The following is a 23,276-nucleotide window of genomic DNA, read 5'->3' on the forward strand; positions in this document are numbered from 1 at the left end:
AGCTTAAGGACGTTGGCCTTGTGAATATGATTTTAGATTTTGATAATAAAATAAATAGGTTGACATGAGCACACAATTTGTATCATTACATGTGGAATAAGTGGAAACGATTTCATGTTAAATGCTAATTAAATCGATTCAGTGCAGAACCATGTTTATTTCGTGTAATCCTTTGAGCATGCGCAGTACAGAACGGGAAGTCTCCACCACGTCTCCCAGGGTTACCGTCAACAAGTCTGTTCGCTAATTGCTATGCCCGCATGCCTTTTAGATTTGAACATTTACGAGAGTCTTTATAATATTTGTGGAACCCTAAATGAATCATGCGAAATGTGAACTTAGTATTATACTAATTAAGACGTAAAGGTAGCTATGAAGCTCACCAGCTGGCTACCGTTCACAGTTAACATGGTTAGCATTAGCTAGCATGCTAATATCAATGAGAGGAACTGTTTACAGTTTTCAAAATGACGAGTCAGGACTTCACCACACTGGCTTACACGAAAAGCCCGAAAACTTCAAGAAGGACAACGTTTCAGGTGAAATATTGACTAAGAGATGGAGGTTTTAGTTAAACCGAAATATAACTTTTATTGTATATTAAATGTTGAATTTATGTCGTTTTGTAGGATGAACTTCAGGCTGCTGTTTCTGCCAGAGCGAGCAAGACTAAAACAGACCAGTATTCATACTCTGATGACTTCGATGAGGATGAAGACGGTAAGATGGCATCAAAAATATGTAGAGAAGACAGTTCTTGATAGGATAGGATAGGCACATTAAACAGAATAGATAAGATATACAGTACAAAATGAATGATGAAGTTAACTCTGCAGGGAGTTCAGACAGTATGTGCAGAGAATGACAAGATAAAGTGACAAGTGATGATTAAAGTGACTTAGTATGATAAGTAATGTAAACAGCAGAGAAGAGAGGCAGTGTTGTACCACAGTAATGCAGAGTGCAGTTATATAATATAATATAATATAGTGCAATATGAAGAATATAGTGTAATATAATAAAATGTTATATAATATAGACTAATATAATAATATAATAAAATATATAGAATGTACAGTATATATGTATATATATATATATATTGATGCTAAATGATAATAATAATAATAATAATACAATGTTAGTAATGATAATAATAATGAAGGAGGAGGCTCCGGGGATCCGACCGAAGATTTCTGCCTTTTAATAAGGCAGTTTTTTCTTACCACTGTAACTTTTGCTGCTTTGCTAAAGTGCTCATGATGGATAGGCCGGATCTTTGTAATATAGCAACAAGTAAGGTCTTTCACCTGCTCTTTGTAACATAACAATGAGTAAGGTCTTTTACCTGCTTTTTGTAACATAACAAAGAGTAAGGTATTTTACCTGCTTTTTGTAAAGTGTCTCGAGATAACACTTGTTATGAGTTGACGCTATACAAATAAAAGTTGATTGATTGAAATTGATTGAAGCAGGTCATGTGGGTAGTGTTTTATGGGGGTGAAGTTTTGTGTCAAGGACGGACTGTTATTGATGTCATGGGCTGCCGTTGTACATACATAGATACATAAATACATATGCTCAGATGCCCTGACAAATAAACTTAACTTAAACATAAATAAAATAAAACAAACGGATGATTCTGTCTTAAATTTCTTTTTAATCTGTTATTTAACTAAGTTTTATGTCAAATAAATAAGTAAGTTTTACATCCAGGCACATTTGTGGGTACAAACCAAGTTAGAGTTATAAACTATTTTTAATTCTGTCTCTGGTGTTTCCAGACTGTTGATTAATGATACTGTTATTAGTTTGTCATTCTGTTTTTGAGATGAATGCTTTTATAAATAACAACTTTTTTTCCAGTAACTTGAAGTGTGGGTTGGTGTGAGTATTTGTTCACAGGTTGATCTTTAATATTCTGTATTTCACAGATTTTTTGAATGAACTCCTCAAATCCAGAAAAAAGCGCGCCGGTGCTTTCAAGGCTGAGAAGAGCAAGTCTAAAATCAACGACTTTGAGATCTCTGACGATGAAAGCAAACCCAGCCGGACAAAGAGAGTTTCGTTTCTGAAAACCCAAAGAATTAGCTCTCCCTCGGGGGACACAACGGCGTCAGAGTCACATGAAAAGGAGCCGCTCGATTACTCTGTCAGTCACAACAATGACTACAATAACTCGTTTTCCTCACAACACTCTGCAAACGTCAGTGAAGATAATGACAGATATAAAAGCAGCGACGTGGAGTCCGCCGATCATCAAATCACAAGACAGAACTCGAGTAAGTCTCTGTCATGGCAGACCTCAGGAGATTCTCTGCTGGACATGCCTTTGCCTTTACCATCTGACAACAGTGTGGCAGAGACTCCAGAGGGGAAGAGCAGCGCTCCACAGACTCCACAGCTACCAGCATCAAACCTCAAACATGTGTCATCAGCAGGTCTGTGTTTCATTCATCAGAGGCCACATAACATGTTACCTTCATAAATATTCATCCAGATTTTAAATTGATGTTCCCAAACTGTCCTTATGTAGACAGTGTTGCTGAGAGGGAGCCACCCAGGCCAAAACCAAGGCAAAGGACTCTGGGACTGATCCTTCAAGCTGCACAGAAGAAAGTTGAAGATGCTGAATCTCAGGACCTCAGCAGGCCTCAGACTTCCTCCGCATCAATCCCCCTCTCCACCACTGGCACAGACAGCAACACAACTGTAAGGACCTGAAGTACACACATGGCACTCATCTTCACGTTTTTGAAGCTGCTAATAACAAGAGACACATTTTATAACTGGATCAAATGTTTGTTGTTGTTGTTTGTTGTTGTTTTTTGGTGTAGTGGACAGGAGAAGATCACGCAGCTTCACGTAGTCTCAGTAAATCCTCGTCAAGTAAGAGTGACCTGTCACAGCTCATGACCAAGTCCACGGTCGATTCTGGATCCAGAAGTAATACCCGACACGTTCATCAACATAGCCGACATGTTTTTTGTTTTATAACATTTATAACTTTTTTTTATTTTGTGTATTTTTAGAAAGCTTTTTCTCTGATGACAGCAAAGAGGAGGAGAGGAAGTACTCCACATCATTTGAAGAGTTTAATGTAAGTCTTTCGTTTTCAGCTGTGTGAATGTGATGCCTTCTTGTGTTATCTCTTTTTAGTTTGTGTTAAAGACGCTTTGCCTCATTTTTTTTTCTTCTTCTCAATCTCAGTTGTGTTTATTGTTTTGTTTTAGGAGGAGTCATGTGATCACACAAATCAGCTCTCTCATGATCAGGGAGAATCTTTTGATAGCAGGTACGTACCCCATGTGCAACAATATAAACCCTGCAGCTCCAAAAGTACAACAGGATAGTAAGTTAACCGACTGTTGTTTCATTTTGATCAGGACATCCGGTTCTCAATCCAAGACCACCCCCAGATCTCAGAGTGTTTGCTCCAGGAACGTGGAGTCAAAGTATTTAGGAAGTCTCAAAGTACTGGATCGCAAAGTTTCACTCCAAGAGTCTCAGCCTCAGGCAGGAGATTCACTCAGAGCTGTCATTTACCAGGTCAGTGCTTTTATATTTTTTATGTACATATACCTAATGAAACCAGAGGGAAATGCAACTTTTCACTCTGTTATTGTGAGACACGCTTCACACACACATAGTCCCAAAAGCATAAATAACCTATAGACATGTATTTATGGAAAGATGTCAGAGTGAGAGGACTCTACAGAGACTATCGCCCTGAGCACTTTGGGGTTCTTTTCACAAGGGAATCCCTGCAGTACTTGGGAAGTAGACTGGATCCCCTCCAGGAACCATTCCCAAGGAACCATTCCTGGCCTGTTCTGGGACTTGAACTGGTAACCCTTCCCAACCCAAGTCCCTACAGCGCTGAGCTACTGATAGAGTCTGTCATGTAGGATCTAAACTTTATGTGTAACCTGGAAACTCACCTTTAAAAATCTACATTAATCGGGAGCGCCGGTGGTTGGTGTGTGCGCCCCATGTATGGAGGCTGTGGTCCTCTGGGCAGGCGTCAAAAAGCCCAAAGCCCAAAAATAAACCTTAAGAAATCTACATTAAGGGGGCGCCGGTGGCCGAGTGGTTTGTTTGTGAGCCCCAAGTGCAGAGGCTGTAGTCTTCTAAGTGGGCGTCTCTTGTTTAAATCCCACCTGTTTCTACTTTCCCGCATTTCATTCCCTACTTTCTCCAATTTGCAACTCTTTCCACTTTCCTGTCTCTCCGATAAAAGAACAAAAAAAAGCCATTAAAGTTGTCGACGTTTTCGTTTGGATACGTCTTGAAACGTGTTTTAAAATGACACAATTTCTTTGGGCAGTGTTTGGGGAGTTTTCCTCCTATTTGTGGTTATTAAAAACTAAAAATTACTTAATACTGGGTGCCTAGGACTTTTTCTTTGTCGCTGTGGTATCAAGACAGATAGGTATGGTTTGATTTTTACTCGTATCTTATGTAAGATTAAACTCCTAGTATTGTGACATCTTTAAACTACATCGCTTCAGTCAACATGTTGTGTTCACAGGAATGGCTTAGAAAGAAAAAGGAAAAGTCAAAAGAGAACATGAAACTGAAGAAGACAGAGGAAACCCTGAAAGACAAAAAGAAAAGGGTGAGTCATCGCTTTAGTGAATCTTAAATACAAAACAACACACTGGTTTATTTTACCATTAAGCTTTCCATTGTTAAAAACACAAACAGGATGAAGAAGCTAAAAAGGGAGATGCTGTTGCATCATATGAGGCTTGGAAAGAAAAGAAAGCAGAGAGTCTCAAAACAAAAGCCAAAGAAGAGCAGGACAAGATGAGAAAAGAGCAACGAGCGATTGAAGAGAAAGAGGAGAAAAAACAATCAGCCAAACAGGTATGATTGTTATTCTGTAAAATAAAAACACTGTGTGGAAAGATGTGATGCTGATCAGTGATTAATGCTACAGGTGTTTGAAAAATGGAAACAAGAGCACGATCGTCTTCTGAAAGAAAAGTACCGAAAAGAAAGAGAAGCTGAAGATAAACAAAAGTTCAAGAAACAAGAAAAGGAGGAAGAGCGACAGAAAGATAGCAAATCTGCTTTTACAAACTGGTGAGGAAATCTTTCAGTTTCTAATCTTCTGTTTTGCATTGCATTTATTTTAAAGTGATTTAACATGACCGTTGTTTGTACACTGTCATCTAGTGATAGAAAGTTTATGTGTTATGCCAAAGCTGCCTGGACAGTATGAAGCAAATATTGTCTAATTTATGAAAGAACGAGTCAAAACCGTTGCTGTACTGTTATGGTTCTTTCACACATAACACTCCTGAACATGTTCAGGGTGAGCTGCATGTGTGAACGCAAACAGCAGAAATTTTCACCCCGACTTTACCTGAAATATTTTCTGCCAGTACCCTTTTAAAATTTCCAGTGATGTCAGGGTGAGCCAATGTGTGAACGAAGCAGGATATATTCAAGGAAATTTACACCAAGCAGGCAGGGGGGGGGGGGGGGGGGGGTGGCGTTTGTATAACTCCGGGGGTGACCCGTACGATCTTTGTGTATGCAGAGAAGCTGCTCATACTTTTAATTAATGATGTGATATTGATGTTTAGGCAAAGAGTACCATGAAAGCACTGGATGATGTTTCTTCATCAGTCATTTCAGCATTGTCCCTTTAACGCCATGTCCCCCATCTCCCCCCTGCACTTGGATCTTTATAGTGCTTTTCTAGTCTTCTGACTTCTCAAAGCGCTTCGACCCTTCCGATTGAGAGTTAACAGACTCTGCCACTGAGCTTTTCTGTGTGAACAGGTGACTCAGGAAGATTTCAAGTCAGTCTGTCCAGGCATTTTCAGGAGTGCATGTGTGAAAAAGGCTTGCTCTACTTGACTAATCAAAACGTTTTCTTAAAAGAAAAACTTCAAGCCATCTTAACATAGTGGACTATTTGAAATGGCTGCATGCAGTGGTCAACAGTTAGGTTCAACTATTATGAACAGGCTGTTCCTTCAGACAATGAATCAGCCACTAGATGGCAGCAAGAACTAAATGTTTATCCATATCTTGTTCCCTGTATCTCAGCACACAGGCATCAAAGTGTGCAGTGTACTCACTCCCATTTAAAATGTTTTCATTTATTTTTCTGAAAATGTTTAAGGCATGAAAAGAAGAAGGACGTTCTCCATGAGAAAGTTTCAACGGAGCGTAAAGAAGTCCTAACTAAAGCAGAGGAGGAGCGCTACATGAAAGAGGAGAGAGATAAGATGGCGTTAGAGATGTATGAAAACTGGCTGGTAAGTAGAAACGCTCATGACACCTGAAAGTTGTGTTTGTTTGTTTTTACCAGCATTTGTATTTTATTTCTTCCATAAGAGTCAGTTTTCAGAGGGTTCGTTTCTTTTTGTTGTCTTTTTGGAACAGATAAGAAAAGAGCTGGAACAGAAGAGACGAAAAGAAGAGAGACGGATTCAGGCGATACTCAGGGACAGTCCCCCTCCACCGTGGAGCCCTCCTAATAAAACCATACCGTTCAGAAAATAACATCGGAAATGTAACATACCACCGATACAGAAACTGTGGGTCGTATGTTACATTTACTGAATTGCTGTGTGCATAGTTGGTTTTAAACATAGTTGATATTAGCTTTTATATTTTATATTCTTTGTTTAAGTCAGAAGATGAAGGCGGAGGAGTTTGTACTTTTATATGTTATTTGGGGAAATGTTTGTATTCAGAAGGATTGAAAAATATAAAAGGAAAACGAGTGATTAGTTGCAAGTTGCAACTATAAAATTGTTTTATTTTTAACATGTAAAATGCAGATTATTCGACTCAGGTTTAGGGTTTGATTTCAGAGTTAAGGTTATTTTGTCTTTAGATTAAAATAAGTTTCTGAGCAACAAACTTTGTGAAACTTTGCAAACACTTATTGTTTGACTTAACTGCTTTAATGTATTGTTTAAAGCTCCTGTTAAGAACTTTTGGCTTGTGCTGATTTTGGCGCCCCCCTGTGGACAAAGCAGGACAGTACATCACTAAGCTGATCTTGGGCTGATTGTGTTAAAGTAAAGTTGTCCGACTCCAAATCTCATCCTTGATCTGAAATTTAATGCAACTAAAAAAATCTTTGACGGGGAAATATTTAATGAAGGCGGTTTGCAGCGTGGTGTTACTTTTCACCTGACACCTTCCTCTGTGGCAGGAATGACAGGGACATAAAATAACTTCAGAATCAGCTTTATTGGCCAGGTATGCATACACACATGAGGAATTTGACTTCAGTGAACTGTGCTCTCTATGTAAAAAAAAAAAAGTACAACATTACATATTAACAATAAACACAAAATAAGCAAAAACTAATATTTACAAGGCTAAATGAGACAATAGTGCAGAGGTGGGTAGTGCAAACATGCGGAGAAACTCATGAAAATGAAGTGTAATTATGTAACAGATGGGTTAATTAACTTGCGGTAAAACGTTTTTTACAGTATTTGTGTGCTCAGATTAATTTATCAACGCTGGTCAATTCATTCAAACTGTAGTCTTTAAGAAAGTCTTCAGTGCTGCGATGACATAATGGGCTGATTCCTCCTCGCCTGCATGAGAGGAACGCTTGAAACAAGTTTCTACAGAGGGAAGCAATTTGGATTTACAGCGTAGACAGCGTAAACTAATTGTCTTAATTAGAGACTGCTGTTAATGTCTGTGTTTATAGCCCATTATTAGGTCTGTGCTCTTACTCTGAAGTCCAATAAAAAACTTTCCCAAAAGGGACTCAGATTCTGAAGCTGCTTGTTTCTCCTGAAGATGTGTTTCTAAAGCTATGAGTGTATGACTTCTTTCTTCAAGATCATTTTCTGTGAAGTGGATACTTTATCCAGGTGTGTCAAGTGTTTGTTAAGAATGTGTGGTTGGTAAACCTAAGCCTTAACACGGCACTGCATTCAGAGATGACATCATAAGGTTGTTTTTTAAATAGTTAAGCTGTTTAGAGATTTATGAGAATACAAACGTATTTTTTTAATTGCCTACATTTTTGCAAATTACCCTTTAAGCAAAAACATAAAAATTGATTTTCCAACAACATTTAGATTGTTTTACTAAATGTTTTACTCTGTTACCTCTTATCTCCTTATCACATGGATCTTAGTGGTTCCTAAAGTGGGGGTTGGGACCCCCAGGGGGCTCGCCAGCCACCAAGAGGGGGGTCACAAGATGTCTTCCAAATGAAATAAAAAAAAATAATAATTTAAAAGTTTGCACATGACATGAGACAAAGATGGTTGCTGCTCTTTACACATAAAGATGAACACATCTGTTTGTCTATTCATCAAGTTTTGTTTGTCCACTCAGTGCTAAAGTCTGTACATGAAATTACCACAACAGATTCTGCTTAGTCTTTCTCACTTACATGCACCAGCGCTGTCGCTCCAGAAGTGGACCTCAGCTCAGGGGTAGAGAACGAGCAGGGAGGTTCATGATTGGTTCATCAAGTTGGTACCTCGTGGCAGACATTGGTCAAAGTTTTTACAGGCTTACAACTGCTACAAATGATTAATTATCTTCTTTCCCTTTTCAGAGCACAGGAATTATTAATTTCTGTCAGGACCTAAAGACAATTTAAATCAACTCATTAATTAAATCATTAATAAAGTATTTCTGATTCTGAACATCTTTAATAGTGTATCTAGAGAAAATTACCAACCCTGCCTTTTAGTATAATAATGTTTAAAAATGTCTAAAAGCTGAAAATTCACTTTACCTAATAACATGTTATAACATGAATGCATCATCCACGATAATTTAATTCCATAATTAAAAGTAACACATTTAAAAGGGCAGCAGCAGAACAGCGATGATCATGTGCTTTTACTCTGAAAGTTCAGCGCCGGAAGTGTCTCTTGAGCTGCTGCTGCTGGGAGGAGGGGGGGGGTGTCATAAATGACTTGGTGTACCTTGGCAAAACTGCCTCAGTTCAGAGGTAGTGCTGATAAAGTTATCGGAGGAGCTCTGATGCTGTGATTTTTCTGGTTTACTCGAGTTAAATACTTTTCACATATTTTTTTTACAGCTTAGCAGCGACTCCGGAAGCGACAGCTGCTGTTTCTACAAGACGCATTTTTTTTTTTTTTTTTTAAAAGAGGAGCTGAAATAATCCACACAGTCCACTGTCGAGTTGGCAAAGGTAAGGCAACGTTAGCTATCGGCTGCTAGCTTAGAGGCACACAGACGTCCATTCATTTGAGTGTCTCGTCTGTGTGAGAGAAAACACAAACTATCTCAGTTACGATGCTGTGGATGTGTAATGTTACCCTCTGTAGCACAGCTAACATCAACTAGCTGGAAGGAAAGATATCTGGGATAAAAGGTCCTTTTTGTTTTTCATGCAGGTTGGACGTGGCTGGTCGCTATGAAAGGTTTCTTTATTTTCTCTCCCAGGTTATAACGGTGGAAACCATTACATGTGAAGACAGCAGGGGGGGGGGATTTAATTAAAGTCTACTCCACTGTAGATCAGCCTGTGTAGGTTTTAGGCACAGTAACATATCTAATGTTAATGCACTGTTTTAGTGTTATCAGATATTGTCCCAGTGGTAAAAATAAATGATGACTTAAAAGAGTTGAGTTCAATCTTACAGAAGTAACAGTAAAGTTAAAAATCCTCACAGTTAAGAGGGGGGGGGGGGGTTACTAAATATTTAACATGGTTGGCTCAGAAATAAATCAAACCATGATTTGATTATCAAAAAAGGTTCCAATTATGTGTTTGTCATGGGGGTGAATTATTAACAGACCAGTTCGTAAAGCTTCAAAGTCTTAGCAAGTGAATCTGTGATTTATTTATATACATATATATATATATATATATATAAGGTTGGAGCAGGAATGTCCTAAATGAAACACAAAGGGTTTATTTAAAATGAACAAACTGGCTTTTATGATAGAGCGAGATTCAGTCCATGGAAGTAAAAGTGAGAAACTTTTAATTAAAAAATGTAATGGATGAAAGAAAAGTTATTCTACAGGGAAGGGCCCTTTTATTCAGGATGGTTGTAGATAGATAAATCAGTCAGGCTGATACGTTTGCTTAGAGTAACATGTTGCTGATTTATCATATTTGTGTATAAGTTAAATATCTAATAAAAGAAAGTTTGACTGTCCTGATGACAAGCAAAGTGTGGAGAGTGTAAACTGAAAGTCTGAGGCACCCTGATGTCGTGTAAAAATCATTTATTAAAGAGGGATGTGTGTTTAAGTTAATTGATATATTGAACAGAAAGAAGTTGAAGAAATGCCATGATGTAGTAAGATTTACGTTGAAAATAAAAAGTATGTTTCCTGAAAACAAGAATGTAAAACCTCTTTTTAAGATGGTGTTGCAGAAAGTACATTACTCGGGTGAAGGTGGCCGTGTGGTTAGGGCGTGCGCTCCATGTACAGAGGCTGTAGTCCTCGAAGAGGGCGGCCCGTTTCCAAATGCAACCTGTGGCTTCTTTCCCGCATGTCATTCCCCTCTCTCTCTCTCTCTCTCGCTCTCTCTGTCCCTAATTTCCGCTGTCCCATCTCTACAATAAAGGCATAAAAACCACAATAATAAATCTAAATCTAAAGTATATTTCTTAAGTCATCTGAGTTCCTTCTTTGTATGTTTGCAGATGTTTCAGATAAAGAGGATCTGCTGCATCGGAGCTGGGTATGTCGGAGGCCCAACATGTAGTGTGATCGCCCACATGTGTCCAGAGATCACCGTGACCGTTGTGGATGTCAACGAGTCGCGCATCAAAGCCTGGAACTCCGACACCCTGCCCATATACGAGGTATCATCTCGTTACGCTGCGTTGTTAAAGAAACCGTTTTCACTGATGTGTGTTTTCCATAACATTCTTATCAGAGGGTCAGAAACCGTGAAGGAGTGGTCCGGTTCATTAACAACCTTTTTTTAAATATCAGTTAGATATCACGTATCCAGGCAACAGTGTTAGCCTTTGTTTCTCCTCCGTCATGGGCTGAATGAAACATAAATGAGTTCCAGGCTGCGCGGTGTCGCAACAGCAACCACAGGGTATTACATCATCGTGACGAGCGTAGATGACCAGTCATGGAGAACTCGTATTACATTTTGTAACTGTTGGAGTTGTGTTTTGTTTTTACGCATTTCACCGACACACCCTCACTGTCTCATTTTCCCCACTTCCTCTCGCTGCAGCCGGGACTGAAAGAGGTGGTTGAATCATGCCGAGGGAGGAATTTGTTTTTCTCCACAGACATAGACTCAGCCATCAGGGATGCAGACCTCGTCTTTATCTCTGTGAGTCCCCCTCCCCCCCGCGTCCCCCCGATGCACAAACACACTGACACACAGTTTCTGCTGTTTGACCTGCTTAACAAAATACATCGGACATACATGGCAGCTACATTAAAGCAATGCTATGGCTGTTATTCCTCCCCAGGTAAACACACCCACAAAGACCTACGGGATGGGGAAGGGTCGTGCAGCCGATCTTAAGTTCATCGAGGCGTGCGCTCGGCGGATCGTGGAGGTGTCTGACGGCTACAAGATCGTGACAGAGAAGAGCACAGTCCCCGTCCGAGCTGCAGAGAGTATCAGACGGATATTTGATGCCAACACTAAACCCAGCCTCAACCTACAGGTGTGTTTTTTGGTCAATCGACAACCTCTGGTATTTATAAAATCAACGCATTGTGGCATTGTCTGCAGTTCCTTGAGTGTCCACTTGAGGCTGGCTCCTAAAGTCCCACTAACAGCCATGTTAAAATACCCGTTTTTACAGCAGAAATAAAAAATAATTACAACCTGGGTCCCTTCAGAAACTAATGGGTGACATTACTGAGCCTTGTTTTCTTTTTGTTTGTTTTTTTTCCAGTATGAGAAACAAACTTGAATTTGTTGTTTCATGAGTTTAATTAATTGCACGACTGCTTCAGGTGCTCTCCAACCCGGAGTTCCTCGCGGAAGGAACAGCGGTGCGCGACCTGAAGGAGCCGGACCGCGTCCTGATCGGCGGAGACGAAACGGCAGAGGGTCAGAGGGCGATCAGGGCGCTGTGTGCCGTCTATGAGCACTGGGTCCCAAAGGCACGGATCATCACCACCAACACGTGGTCCTCGGAGCTGTCCAAACTGGTGAGTGTGACGGCTGCTGCAACAACTCTGTGTTAGAATATTTTTAGGTTTCTGTTAATTTTAATGATTACTGCCCAAAATCATCTTTTCTTTGCCTACAAAATACCTGACAAATTCAAACAATCCTATATTCATTTAGCTTGTTTAATGCGATCAATAGTTCAGAAAACAGCTCGAGGGGTAAATGAACTGAAGACTCCTGCATCTATTTTGTTATTGATACACTTTTAAAGTCCATTTAAACAATATTAAAATCCATGGCTCACACTGAAATGTTCATAATAGCTGTTGAATAAATTGCTTTTGACTTATGGATCACTAATAGTTTCCACACCTCTGCGTGTGTGTGTGTGTGTTATGTTATAATATAAACATGGCATTTGCTTCTGTAGGCAGCCAATGCATTTCTGGCCCAGCGCATCAGCAGCATCAACAGCATCAGCGCTCTGTGCGAGGCCACCGGCGCCGACGTGGAGGAGGTCGCTAAGGCCATCGGCATGGACCAGAGAATAGGCAGCAAGTTTCTCAAGGCCAGCGTGGGTAAGAAACCGTGACTGACGTGAGCTTGTGTGTTGATTTTGATACAGTCCATCAGAGTGTTTAGTGCGGCCTTCTGTCCCTTTTTTTTTTAATGTCCTTCTCCACTTGTCAGGTTTTGGTGGAAGCTGTTTCCAGAAGGACGTGCTGAACTTGGTGTACCTGTGCGAGGCCCTCAACCTGCCTGAGGTAGCCTCTTACTGGCAGCAGGTGAGACACACACACACACACACACACACACACAGCGTGGCTCTCTCTCTGAAAGTATTCGCTCACCGTGTTCACATTCCTCTCAACCTGTGTTTGTGATTCTGTCAGGTGATAGACATGAATGAGTACCAGCGGCGGCGGTTCGCCTGCAGGATTATTGACTGCCTCTTCAACACGGTCACTGGTAAAAAGATCGCTCTGCTGGGCTTCTCCTTCAAAAAAGACACGGGTGACACAAGGTGCGTCCCACTCCACGTCTTTCTCTTTCTACATTCTCCTCTCACACCTTTGTAGACCTTCTTCTCCTCCCAGTATTTTCTTTTTGTGTTAATCAATAACCGGGGTATTGTGTGTGTATGAACAACCCTTTTATAGCTCCACACATATAAAACCGCCGTGTCATTGTTGATCACACTTTCCCTCCACACCTGCCAACCCGTCTCGGCTGAACTATGGGCTCCGATCAAAGTTGACTTTGAACTGTGTGTTTGTGTCGCAACTCCAGGGAGTCGTCCAGTATCTACATCTCCAAGTATCTGATGGATGAAGGCGCCAAGCTGTTTATCTACGACCCCAAAGTGCTTAAAGAACAAATCATTCACGACCTCTCCCAGCCCAACATCTCAGAGGACAACCCAGAAAGAGGTGTGTGTGTGTCAAATGCATTTTATTTTAAAGTGATTTATTTATTAAGGCACATATTTGATTATTTTTTCAGTACCATGCACAAAGAGACCAGTAAGTCGTTTTTTAGGAAAGATGTCAAAGTGCTGACTTTACTCGCTGCTGATTGTTTGAGCTCGCACAGATAGCGCAGCAGCTTTTGTCGTTACAGCTCGTTTTCTGGTATCTGAGAAAACAAACAAAAATAAAATAATAACCTTCAGGTGTATTACTAATTAAAATAAGTTGTGTGCAGCATTGGATTGAAGTTAGTCACATTAAACAATTAGTTTCTTCGGTTGTGATTAAGCTTCAACCTTTAGGGGGCTGAATCGTGAAGCTAATACAAAATAAACTGCAGTTCCTCAAATGGCCACCAGGGCTGGCTCCAAAGGTGAGTCAGGTACTAAAATGCCTAAAAACACATTTACAGCCTGGTACAACTTGGTCTCTAATTCTAAAGCTGGTTTCCCTTTTTAATAACAACTGTAAAATGTTTGAGCTTTCACAGAGTGATCCAGTTTGAATTTGTTAGATTTGCGTCAGATCAGTGATCACTGCGAGCCGTCTGCTACGCATCAAGTCAGCTACGTCAAGTCACTGAACTTTAACTATTCAGTGACGAAGCCAACAGTTAGCTTCTTTTATTTCAAATGTATAGTCTGTAGTTTTTAGTCATTGCTGCCACATTTTGAGGGGAATGTCCAAAAAGCTGTAACCAATACAAACCCAGTATTTCTCAGTGTCCTACATTAAATTCTTGCTTTTTTAAATGTCTCATCAGACAATCTGCTGAATGTTTGTTTCTAATGTTGTGGTGATCACTAGATGTGATGAGTCATTATGACTCTGTGTTGACGTTTGTCTTTTTTTATTTTTATTTATAGTGTCTGAGCTGGTTACTGTGACCACTGACCCTTATGAGGCCTGCCAGGGAGCGCATGCTTTGGTCATCTGCACCGAGTGGGACATGTTTAAGGTCACAATTCTGCTTTTCTTAAATTTTATTTCAGACATACTTTACATTTCTATATCTTAAGAAAGCAAACTTAAAGTCATCCCACAACCCTTAAATCCACTACAGGAGCTGGACTATGAGAAGATTTACAAGAAGATGCTGAAGCCGGCCTTCCTATTCGATGGTCGCAGGGTGCTGGACCACCTCCACGCCGACCTGCAGAACATCGGCTTCCAGGTGAGCACAAAGCGAACACGCCACACATATTCTACCCACTTTGTGTACATTCAAAATGACCATTGTGCATTTGGAAAACGCCATTTTGAGGAGGTCGTGTATCACATTGCCGCCTGCTCTCTCTCCGCAGATCGAGACCATCGGTAAGAAAGTGACGATAACAAGAATCCCCTACACTCCGGCTGGCGTCGGTCCTCGCAACGCTGTCATCGAACCTCCCCCCAAGAAAGCCAAAGTCTAAACATCTTCTGTCCAACTCACATGACAAGCTACACGTTCCTCTCCCCCACCTTTTTTTTTTTTTTTTTGGTTTGTTTTTTATCGCTGGTGAACTATTTCATTCAGGCCTGACCGCTCTGCTGTTCGGTTCTCGCCTTATTGTGGAGACAGGTTGACCAGACGCTCCCTGCAGGGGGTCGGGGGGGGGGGAGAGGGCTATGTGAGCCGTCAGATCAAAATAAGCGTGACTGTGAATCTTTGAATGAACTTTTCAACAAATAGGAACAAATCATTTTATACATTTGATGTCTGTAGCATTTCAAGTGCAGGTTTACATAAACGCTGTGTTTTAGTCCATTATTAATGTGAGTCTACTCTCCATCAGTACGTCCTGTATAATCAAGTATTATTACTAAATTTTATACTATTTTTAAAATATTTTTATAAATCATATTACTGTATGTTAATCAGTATGTCATCTGTATTAATGGCCGTTTACTTAAAATGCCAATGCAATAAAAGATGTATTTTAATGTGTGCCTGTTTCTTATTCATCAAACCCAAAAGTGACAAATTAAACTGGCAGATTCATTCTTTTATGAAAAGATAGCATGTTTATTTTTTGTCCTAAGGTCACATATTACACTCCTTCTCAATAATTTTAAATAAGTCTCAGAGATCCCCAAAACATGTCTGTGAAGTTTCTTGTTCTAAATCCACTCTGATCCTGTATTTGATCATGTCTATAAACCCCTCTATTTCAGCCCTGCTCAGAACAGGCTGTTTCTGTGTCTGTACCTTTAAATATGTAAATGAGCTGTGTCTGACCACGCCCCCTCTCTGGAAGGGCTCGGGTGTCTCAGGCTTTCTCGCTCCATGTCCTGTTGTTTACGGTGAGAAGGCAGACTCAGAAGGCAGAACAAACACCTAGCTGTGGGAGGGTCACCCACCTGGGGGAGGGGCTACTGCCCTTTGTGATGTCATGAGGGGAAAATCTCCAAACGGCCTGTTTGAGCACATTTTCTGGAAAGTGGAGCAGGCAAAAGACGGAGAGGATGGACTTTTCTCATGATTGGGGGGTTTGTAGACGGACTAGGGACACTTCAGTGTTCTGTCAACATTGTACAGTGTACTTTGTGAGATATGTGAAGTTTGCAAAGAAACAGATGTCTTTCTTTAAGTTTAAAATATATATTTTATTACATTAAGAAATGAACAGTTTGAGGCTAAACAGGCTTTTCATCAGTCACAGAGAGACAAAGTCCTTTTAAAGAAACAGAACCTCTTAAATTTCAGGAAACGATTAAAGGCCAATTAAGATCAAACTGCACTTTCTCTCATGTTATACAAATTCAAAAATGCCGTGACACCGTGTTTAAGCTCTCTGACAACCATACATTTGAGTATCATTCATAATTTCACGTTTTTGTGGGGACAAGAACTCTCAGACCAAAAAAAAAAAAAAAACTTCTGCTTCATTAAATCGTCAGTCCTGCAGCAGCGGACATCAAAGAGCTCCCGCAGAGCTCGATGTCACAGGTCAGCGGCTCTTCACCTGAAGCCCGGGGCCCCTGAGGGGAGGGAGTTCATGGTAGAACAGATTTAGGGCCCCACCCCTCCTTGAGGTGCAGAGATGGCAAATTACAGCGGCGGTTAACCCTAAGTTGTATTTCCTTCAGTCAGGGTGTCACAAAGTGAGTGTGCTCCCAGGTGATCTTCATATCTGCAGGCTCTAAACTTCTGCTCGCCCTCTTTGATCTCCTGTCTCTTAAACTCCTCTCTCTGGGGCCGTCATGGTTGAAACAGTGCAAACGATTGGTCCCTGTACTTCTCATGAGTCCTGTTTGTCATATGTGATGAATCTATTTTCAAGCTAACAGTGATGCACTAACGTAGAGCTGAAGTTGTGCGTGTGTATAGTTATTGCTGGCAGCTACATTAAAAAGAAGAGAGCCTCTAGAAGCTGCTGCTTTGGTGCTTCTCATTCTGCTGTTGTTGCTTCTACTTTTCTCTTGTTCAGTAGATTCTTCAGGAAGAACTCGCCTGTGAAGAAAGAGGAGGGGCATGTTTAAAAAAATGTTATCCGACAAATGTGACTCAATTCGATCTGCAGAGTGCCCTTGCACCTTTAAGAAAGAAAACCTCAGCTCTTTCATGAACACCTACGCACTTAATGAAAGGTGTTGTGGTACTCGGAATTGGTCTTAAAACCGGCCTCGAGACCACTTTTGATAGGTCTCGGTCTCTGTCTCGGTCTCGGAATCAAAAGCATTTTTACTCGGCCTTGTCTCGGTCTCAGACTGGTCGGACTCCAGATTTTAAATTCAAGACCGGTCACTGTGATAAGAAGGAAAACTCCTCTTTCTAAAAGAAGGAATCGCTTCAATTCATTTGTAGTTTGATTTTTATCCCCCGGTTACGGCCACAACCTTCCCGGTGAGTGGGACGCCCGCTGGACACAAGATGATGATTTTTAATTTATATTTATGGTCTCAGTCTCGTCCTGCCTTGGTCTTGGTCTCGACTGGGTCTTGATCCCGCCTCGGCCTCTGAGCACTCTGGTCTCAGGTATGTCTTGGTCTCGATTAGTGTGGTCTTGACTACAACACGACTTAATGGTACGGATGATGCTGGTGGTTTTGTTTGATAATGACCATGATGATGTTCAGGATGGTTTTGATGAAGAACTCAGCTGTCGACGTTGCGCTCTGCTTCTGTGCACCGCCTGTCATTACCTGCGTGTCTGATCAGATTTAAAGATGTTTGTTTGAAGTCGTTTCCTCCTCCTATAGATCCGTGCTCGTGTTGGACTTACTCTCTGATGTTCGTCGCTTTGGATAAAAGCGTCTGCTAAATGAATTCTATGAAATGACCGATTTTTTCGATACATTAGCAGATCAGCTGTGTGACCAGCGTCTCGATGGTCTGTTAAGAGCTGTTCATGTCAGTCGTTACTCTGATGAAGACCCACTGCAGGTCAAACTTAAGCTGCTTATATTGTTTACTGTTTCACATGGTCGCCATGTGCTCGAGGGGAGTACTGTGAGAAAACTAAAACCTTGATCCCTGCACAGGAATTTTAAATATTCACTCTTCCCAAATTACAAAAAAATACCTTTTAAAACAGAAAAATGACAACATGTGTCTCGTGGTATCATATCTCCAGGAATCATCGGTATTTATGTTTCTATGTTTATATGTGGCAGTGAAAAAACATGCAAACGGTATTTAAAATATTCACAACATAACGTCCTTGCAGAATCAATGTCACTGTTTCTATAAACGGAACAGTTTTCTTCTCTACTGAAGAAGAAGTCTGTGTGAAGTGTGGTCTGTAGATAATCGGGGTATCTGGGACATCTTCTCACAAGACGGTACCGCAGCTGAATTGTCGAATGTACAGTCTCAGCGTGAACTCTATTCACTATATTGTGGTAGCCGGTGTGTCGGAAAGAAACCTAACCATAAACTATCTGCATGTCTAAATACCATCAGAGGAAGTTGGAAAAAAAAGGTTTCTAATTTTTGTGAACTGGCCCTTTAACTCGATAGTAAAGGATTTCTGCTTTACCATGTATGATATTCTGTTTAATAAAAACTTATAATCACACTCTTAGACGTCAGATTTTCTCTGAAATGTCTGAAGATGTTCCAGGTATGTTTTTTTTTATATGTCTGATGAAGACTGACTTCAGAACCTGTTAACATACAAAGAGTGTCAGCTCGCTCAGTTTGTGTTTAATGTCCTCCAACACCGCAGGAGGACACTTTATGTTTGGTTTATGAAGATTAAAGCAGCTACTTAACAAGTGTTAATATTTGGTTAGTGTCGTGCGTTTGTTCTTCTTCTCTCGTCCATGTGGGCTGGGCACATCTTTTGCCGTGTGACACACAGAACTACAACTACTACAGCAATTAAACATTACAATCACGCGTGTCACTGGAACAAGTCCAACTGTAGTCAGTGACTCACCTGCTTTGTAGGAGGATCTCACCAGTGGCCCGCTGGCTGTGTAAATGAAGCCCATCTCATTGCCAACTTTCTCCCAGTGTGCAAACCTCTCTGGAGTGACGTATTCCTCCACCTAAACCATTACAGACATTGTCACAGCGCTTAAATCATTAAAACAAACGTGTTTCTTTTAAAGCTTTTTGTGTTTGTGGAGTACTGACCTTAAGGTGCCGTTTGGTGGGTTGCATGTACTGGCCCAGAGTCAGACAGTCCACGCCTGCCTCTCTCAGCTCTGAAACATCATCACACACTCCACAGTGAGCAGGACGTTGTCTTGACTTTAGGTCAGAAACCTTTGAGGTGTGACTGTGCGTGGCAGCACGTGTACATACCGGTCAGTGTGTCGAGTATCTGCTGGTCGGTCTCCCCGAGTCCCAGCATGATCGACGTCTTGGTGAGCCCAGTGGGGTTGACTTTTTTAGCGTGCTTCAGGACGCTCAGGGACTGGTCAATGTTCGCTCGGGGGTCACGGACATGCCTGGAAACAGAGGGGGAAGATGATCAATAATCTAATCTATTTATTGAATTAGGACAGTGCACATTAATCATTTCAGCAAAACACATCTATGTGAATATGCCAGAATTAGCACAAAAGATCAATTTAATCCGGAGTCCTAAAGCAGCTACTAACAAAAAGACATCAAACTAATGTACACAACACCTCACAGGACAGTCTGTAACATAACTCAGAGACAATTTAACAAACAAAATGGATCCAGACACCATGAAGAGATGTTAATCCCTGTATATAAACTTTAAGGAGGGGAATGGCTCTCTTGTTCCCCCTGCTGGTAAAAGTGTGTATTACTAAACTTAATTTAAATAAATAGTTAAATATTTATTATTACAGCCAGCGTGTGCTTTTTTTTTTTTTTTTTACACAGGCCAGAAACGTTTCCAAAAAGGGAGAAGAAAGACTGAAAATTTATCATAAACGTTGATAAAACCTAAAGTATGAGTGTTTGGAATTTGGACTGAAGATAGTAGACTTAAGAGGGCTGTAGTGGATTTGTGTTCCTCGAGGCTTAATACCAGATAACAGCGCAGAATGAAACATGCTACAGTGCTCTTGTTTATCATTCTCATCATTTTTCCTTTTGTCTTAATTGCAAAGAAATAAAAACATTTTGTTGTCTGTCATTTTCCTCCTTTTTTTGTGCTGATCAGATTTCACTCAAATCAAACTGGAGAGCACGTCGTGGACTCAGGGCGTTCAGACTTTCTGCCTCTGACTTTAAGAACATGTCATCTTATCAGAAGTCTTTAATAACACCGGAAGAACAAATAAATCGATCGAATACAAAGATCAGATTTGTAGTGTCAGTCGGCACCTTTGCAGCTCTCGCACCGTCTCCACATTGTGGGCGTAGACGTCTAACCCTGACAGGGCGATCTTCTCCACTGCAGACAGGTCGCCGCGGAAATCTGGGGTCAGACACTCAACCAATATCTGAGAGTTCCTTAAGGAGGAGGACAGAAGTGCGGATTCATTTATTTTTTGCTGCGATGTTAAGACGCACAAACATTGAATAAATCTAAGCGGGATGGATGATGATACCTTTCCTTCAGATTGGAGACGGTCTTGGCAAAGTGCTCTGCTCCTCCGTCTGAAATATCTGCACAGAAGAAGACAGAAAGTGGATGAAGTGGACGTGATTTAGAGGACATTTAAATATCCTGAAAAACATGCAGAGGAAAAATATAGATCTTCTGGTCAGCACTGTTTAGTGACTTCCAGAGTTTCATCGCGAGCTTTGACGTGAAGTCCGACTTGAGCAGAGTTAGAAACAGATGCACTGAACACATTACCGTCTCTGTCCACCGAGGTGAGGACCACGTAGTCCAGACCCCAGGCTGCGATGGCCTTGGCTGTGTTGTACGGCTCGTCTGGGTCCAGCGGTGGGGGGCGACGGGCTGTCTTCACGGAGCAGAACCTGCACCCACGGGTACACGTGTCCCCCATGAGCTGTGTGCGTGAACACAAGAGAGTGAGAGTCAAGCGTCGTCTGCTTATTCAGCGTAACTGATGCAGGATTCAGATGCCAGGAGGAGACTCACCATGATGGTGGCGGTTGCTGTGGCGTACTCTCCTCCCCCCCAGCATTCTCCAATGTTAGGACACCTGGCCTCCTCACACACCTGATGAAGAGCGCACACACACACACACACACACACACACACACACACACACACACACACACACACACACACACACACACACACACACACACACACACACACACACACACACACACACACACACACACACACACACACACACACACACACACACACACACACACACACACACACACACACACACACACACACACACACACACACACACACACACACACACACACACACACACACACACACACACACACACACACACACACACACACACACACACACACACACACACACACACACACACACACACACACACACACACCGTTTAAAAAGGGATTTAAAGGATTTGGATACCGGATTTAAAAGAGTGACTTGTCGTCCGTGCGACTCACCGTGTGCAGGTTGAGGTCTCTCAGTGTGTTCTTCAGCTTGTTGTAGTTTTTCCCGATGGGGATCTCCGTCTTCAGCCACGGAGGAAGACGCAGCCTGTCACGAGAACGACAGCAGAGCGCTTCAGTAAAAGACTTCACTGCTTTTTGGTACACGTGTTTCACAATGACACAATCTTTATTATTTGAATAAACACTGTAGTATCAAAGCTTTAAAACAACTTTTCAGATCTTATATATATATTTTTTTTAAACCATGTTTTATTAAGATTTTCAGATTTTTTTTTATAGAGTATAAAGAATAAAGTCAGACAGAAAAACAAACAACAAACAAAACAGGGCTTGCATTGCATCACTAGCAGAATATTTCTTAACACAAACGTTTAAAGAGAGACTCCGTCACTGTCCGGGAGCTCTGTCCAATCGGGCAAGATAATCCAAAACAAAGGCTGCCGGATGCTGAAAAGTTTGTTGAGGTTGACCATCATGCCGTACTGGATTTTCTCCACGTGCGGTACTTCAGTCATATTTTTAATCAAAAGACAGAGAGAGACTTGTCTAAATTGCACAAATACCGACACGTTGTCGATGTATTTGTGTGCAGGAGTTTGTCACCAATTTTTAAGTTGTTAAAAGTCAATCAGTGGGGGGGGAAATAAAAACACTTCTCTCAGAAAAAAGCACTCCCTCTTACATCCACATACACTGTAAGTGTATCAAAGTTTATGCAACAGAAGTGATTTGATGTACACGTAGGGTGTCCTGCGGTTTTTAAAAGCAGGATTTCACTTTAAAATGGCTTTCTAAAGGATATACATTTGGAAAAAACTTGATGAAAAAAAAGCAGAGGAGCAACTGCAGACAGAAGCAATGTCAGTCAGAGAGTTTCTCCGTAGCATGCAACCACTTCATTTCCCTCAGAGGAAACACAAAGAGACATCCTGTTGATTCATCTGAACACAGGCCTGTTGATAAGGTTCGGGTCAGATCTGGTCTTTGGACCTGCTTCTGATAACACTTTACCTTCCATGCTGTCTTACCTCTCTCCCTTCTCTCTCTTCAGGTTGCCTTTATATTCGTCCCACTTGCTTTTCTCTGACAGATCCCCTGAAATAAAGTCTTGCAGGTCAGGCCCGTCGTCACCCAGGAGCTCCTTCTTCCTGTCAGCTCTGTCTGGGGAGGATTTGGCCACAGTGGACAGACTGCTGCTGTAAACCTGCAGAGGAGGGACTGATGGTTAGTTCAGGGACCCACAGCTTCACTGAGACTCTTAACACAATCACAATCCGTCTTTCTGAGAGTCTTTGTCGTACCACGCAAACTATGAAGTGTGAAGCCACCACAGCTGATCACACAAAAACGTCACGTTGAGTTACGTCACTGCAAGATTGCATCTCCAGGCCTGAGAGAAGGCTAACCATCGACGGTAACAGATTACTCATAACGTCAGTGTTTGTAAAGTGTAAGATGTTTATTTTATTTTATTTACTCACGTGTGGGCTGCTTCTGGTACTCAGCCACAGATGGTTTGTGGAGAAACGACCGGCGACACAGCAACTTTGTTTGAGCAACGCCATGACTTTAGCGAGCAGGCGACTGTCATTGGCAACAAACATCGACGTGCGGCTGCTTTGGTCTGGTGTTGCATTCGAGTGATGTCGGCGGAGTGGGATTTTCCAGAGATGAGACGTTCACGGATCATCCCGGCACTAGTTTAATATGTATACATATATTTAATATGTATACATATATTTAACATGTATACATATATTTAACATGTATAAATATATTT

At 41.3% G+C, this 23,276-nt stretch overlaps 3 protein-coding genes across 3 annotated transcripts; 2 read left to right on the top strand and 1 right to left on the bottom strand.

Annotated features, from left to right (window-relative positions):
- The first annotated feature begins 199 nt into the window (after window positions 1-199).
- map9 (microtubule-associated protein 9) lies at window positions 200-7,768 on the top strand. The gene is made up of 13 exons (XM_061065199.1): window positions 200-539; window positions 630-720; window positions 1,935-2,441; window positions 2,537-2,712; window positions 2,838-2,946; window positions 3,033-3,100; window positions 3,234-3,295; window positions 3,387-3,549; window positions 4,532-4,618; window positions 4,708-4,869; window positions 4,943-5,088; window positions 6,140-6,275; window positions 6,403-7,768. Exons 1-13 carry the CDS (start codon window positions 468-470, stop codon window positions 6,520-6,522), a joined length of 1,899 nt encoding a protein of 632 aa, XP_060921182.1. The 5' UTR covers window positions 200-467; the 3' UTR covers window positions 6,523-7,768.
- Window positions 7,769-8,936: 1,168 nt separating this feature from the next.
- ugdh (UDP-glucose 6-dehydrogenase) lies at window positions 8,937-15,487 on the top strand. Its single transcript, XM_061065218.1, has 12 exons — window positions 8,937-9,166; window positions 10,638-10,799; window positions 11,189-11,290; window positions 11,433-11,633; window positions 11,929-12,126; window positions 12,519-12,666; window positions 12,779-12,873; window positions 12,982-13,112; window positions 13,379-13,518; window positions 14,424-14,515; window positions 14,621-14,731; window positions 14,862-15,487. The coding sequence occupies exons 2-12, from the start codon at window positions 10,638-10,640 to the stop codon at window positions 14,970-14,972; spliced, it is 1,491 nt and encodes a 496-aa protein (XP_060921201.1). The 5' UTR covers window positions 8,937-9,166; the 3' UTR covers window positions 14,973-15,487.
- A 634-nt stretch (window positions 15,488-16,121) lies between these two features.
- Window positions 16,122-23,132, bottom strand: lias (lipoic acid synthetase). Its single transcript, XM_061065265.1, has 11 exons — window positions 22,978-23,132; window positions 22,525-22,700; window positions 21,488-21,581; window positions 21,021-21,101; window positions 20,772-20,928; window positions 20,521-20,578; window positions 20,294-20,422; window positions 19,295-19,440; window positions 19,124-19,194; window positions 18,924-19,035; window positions 16,122-16,993 (listed from the first exon to the last, which is right to left on the bottom strand). The coding sequence occupies exons 1-11, from the start codon at window positions 23,098-23,100 to the stop codon at window positions 16,932-16,934; spliced, it is 1,209 nt and encodes a 402-aa protein (XP_060921248.1). The 5' UTR covers window positions 23,101-23,132; the 3' UTR covers window positions 16,122-16,931.
- Between the last annotated feature and the right edge of the window lie 144 nt (window positions 23,133-23,276).

Source organism: Labrus mixtus, chromosome 2 (genome assembly GCF_963584025.1).
Source record: "Labrus mixtus chromosome 2, fLabMix1.1, whole genome shotgun sequence".
Classification (NCBI taxonomy): Eukaryota; Metazoa; Chordata; class Actinopteri; order Labriformes; family Labridae; genus Labrus; species Labrus mixtus.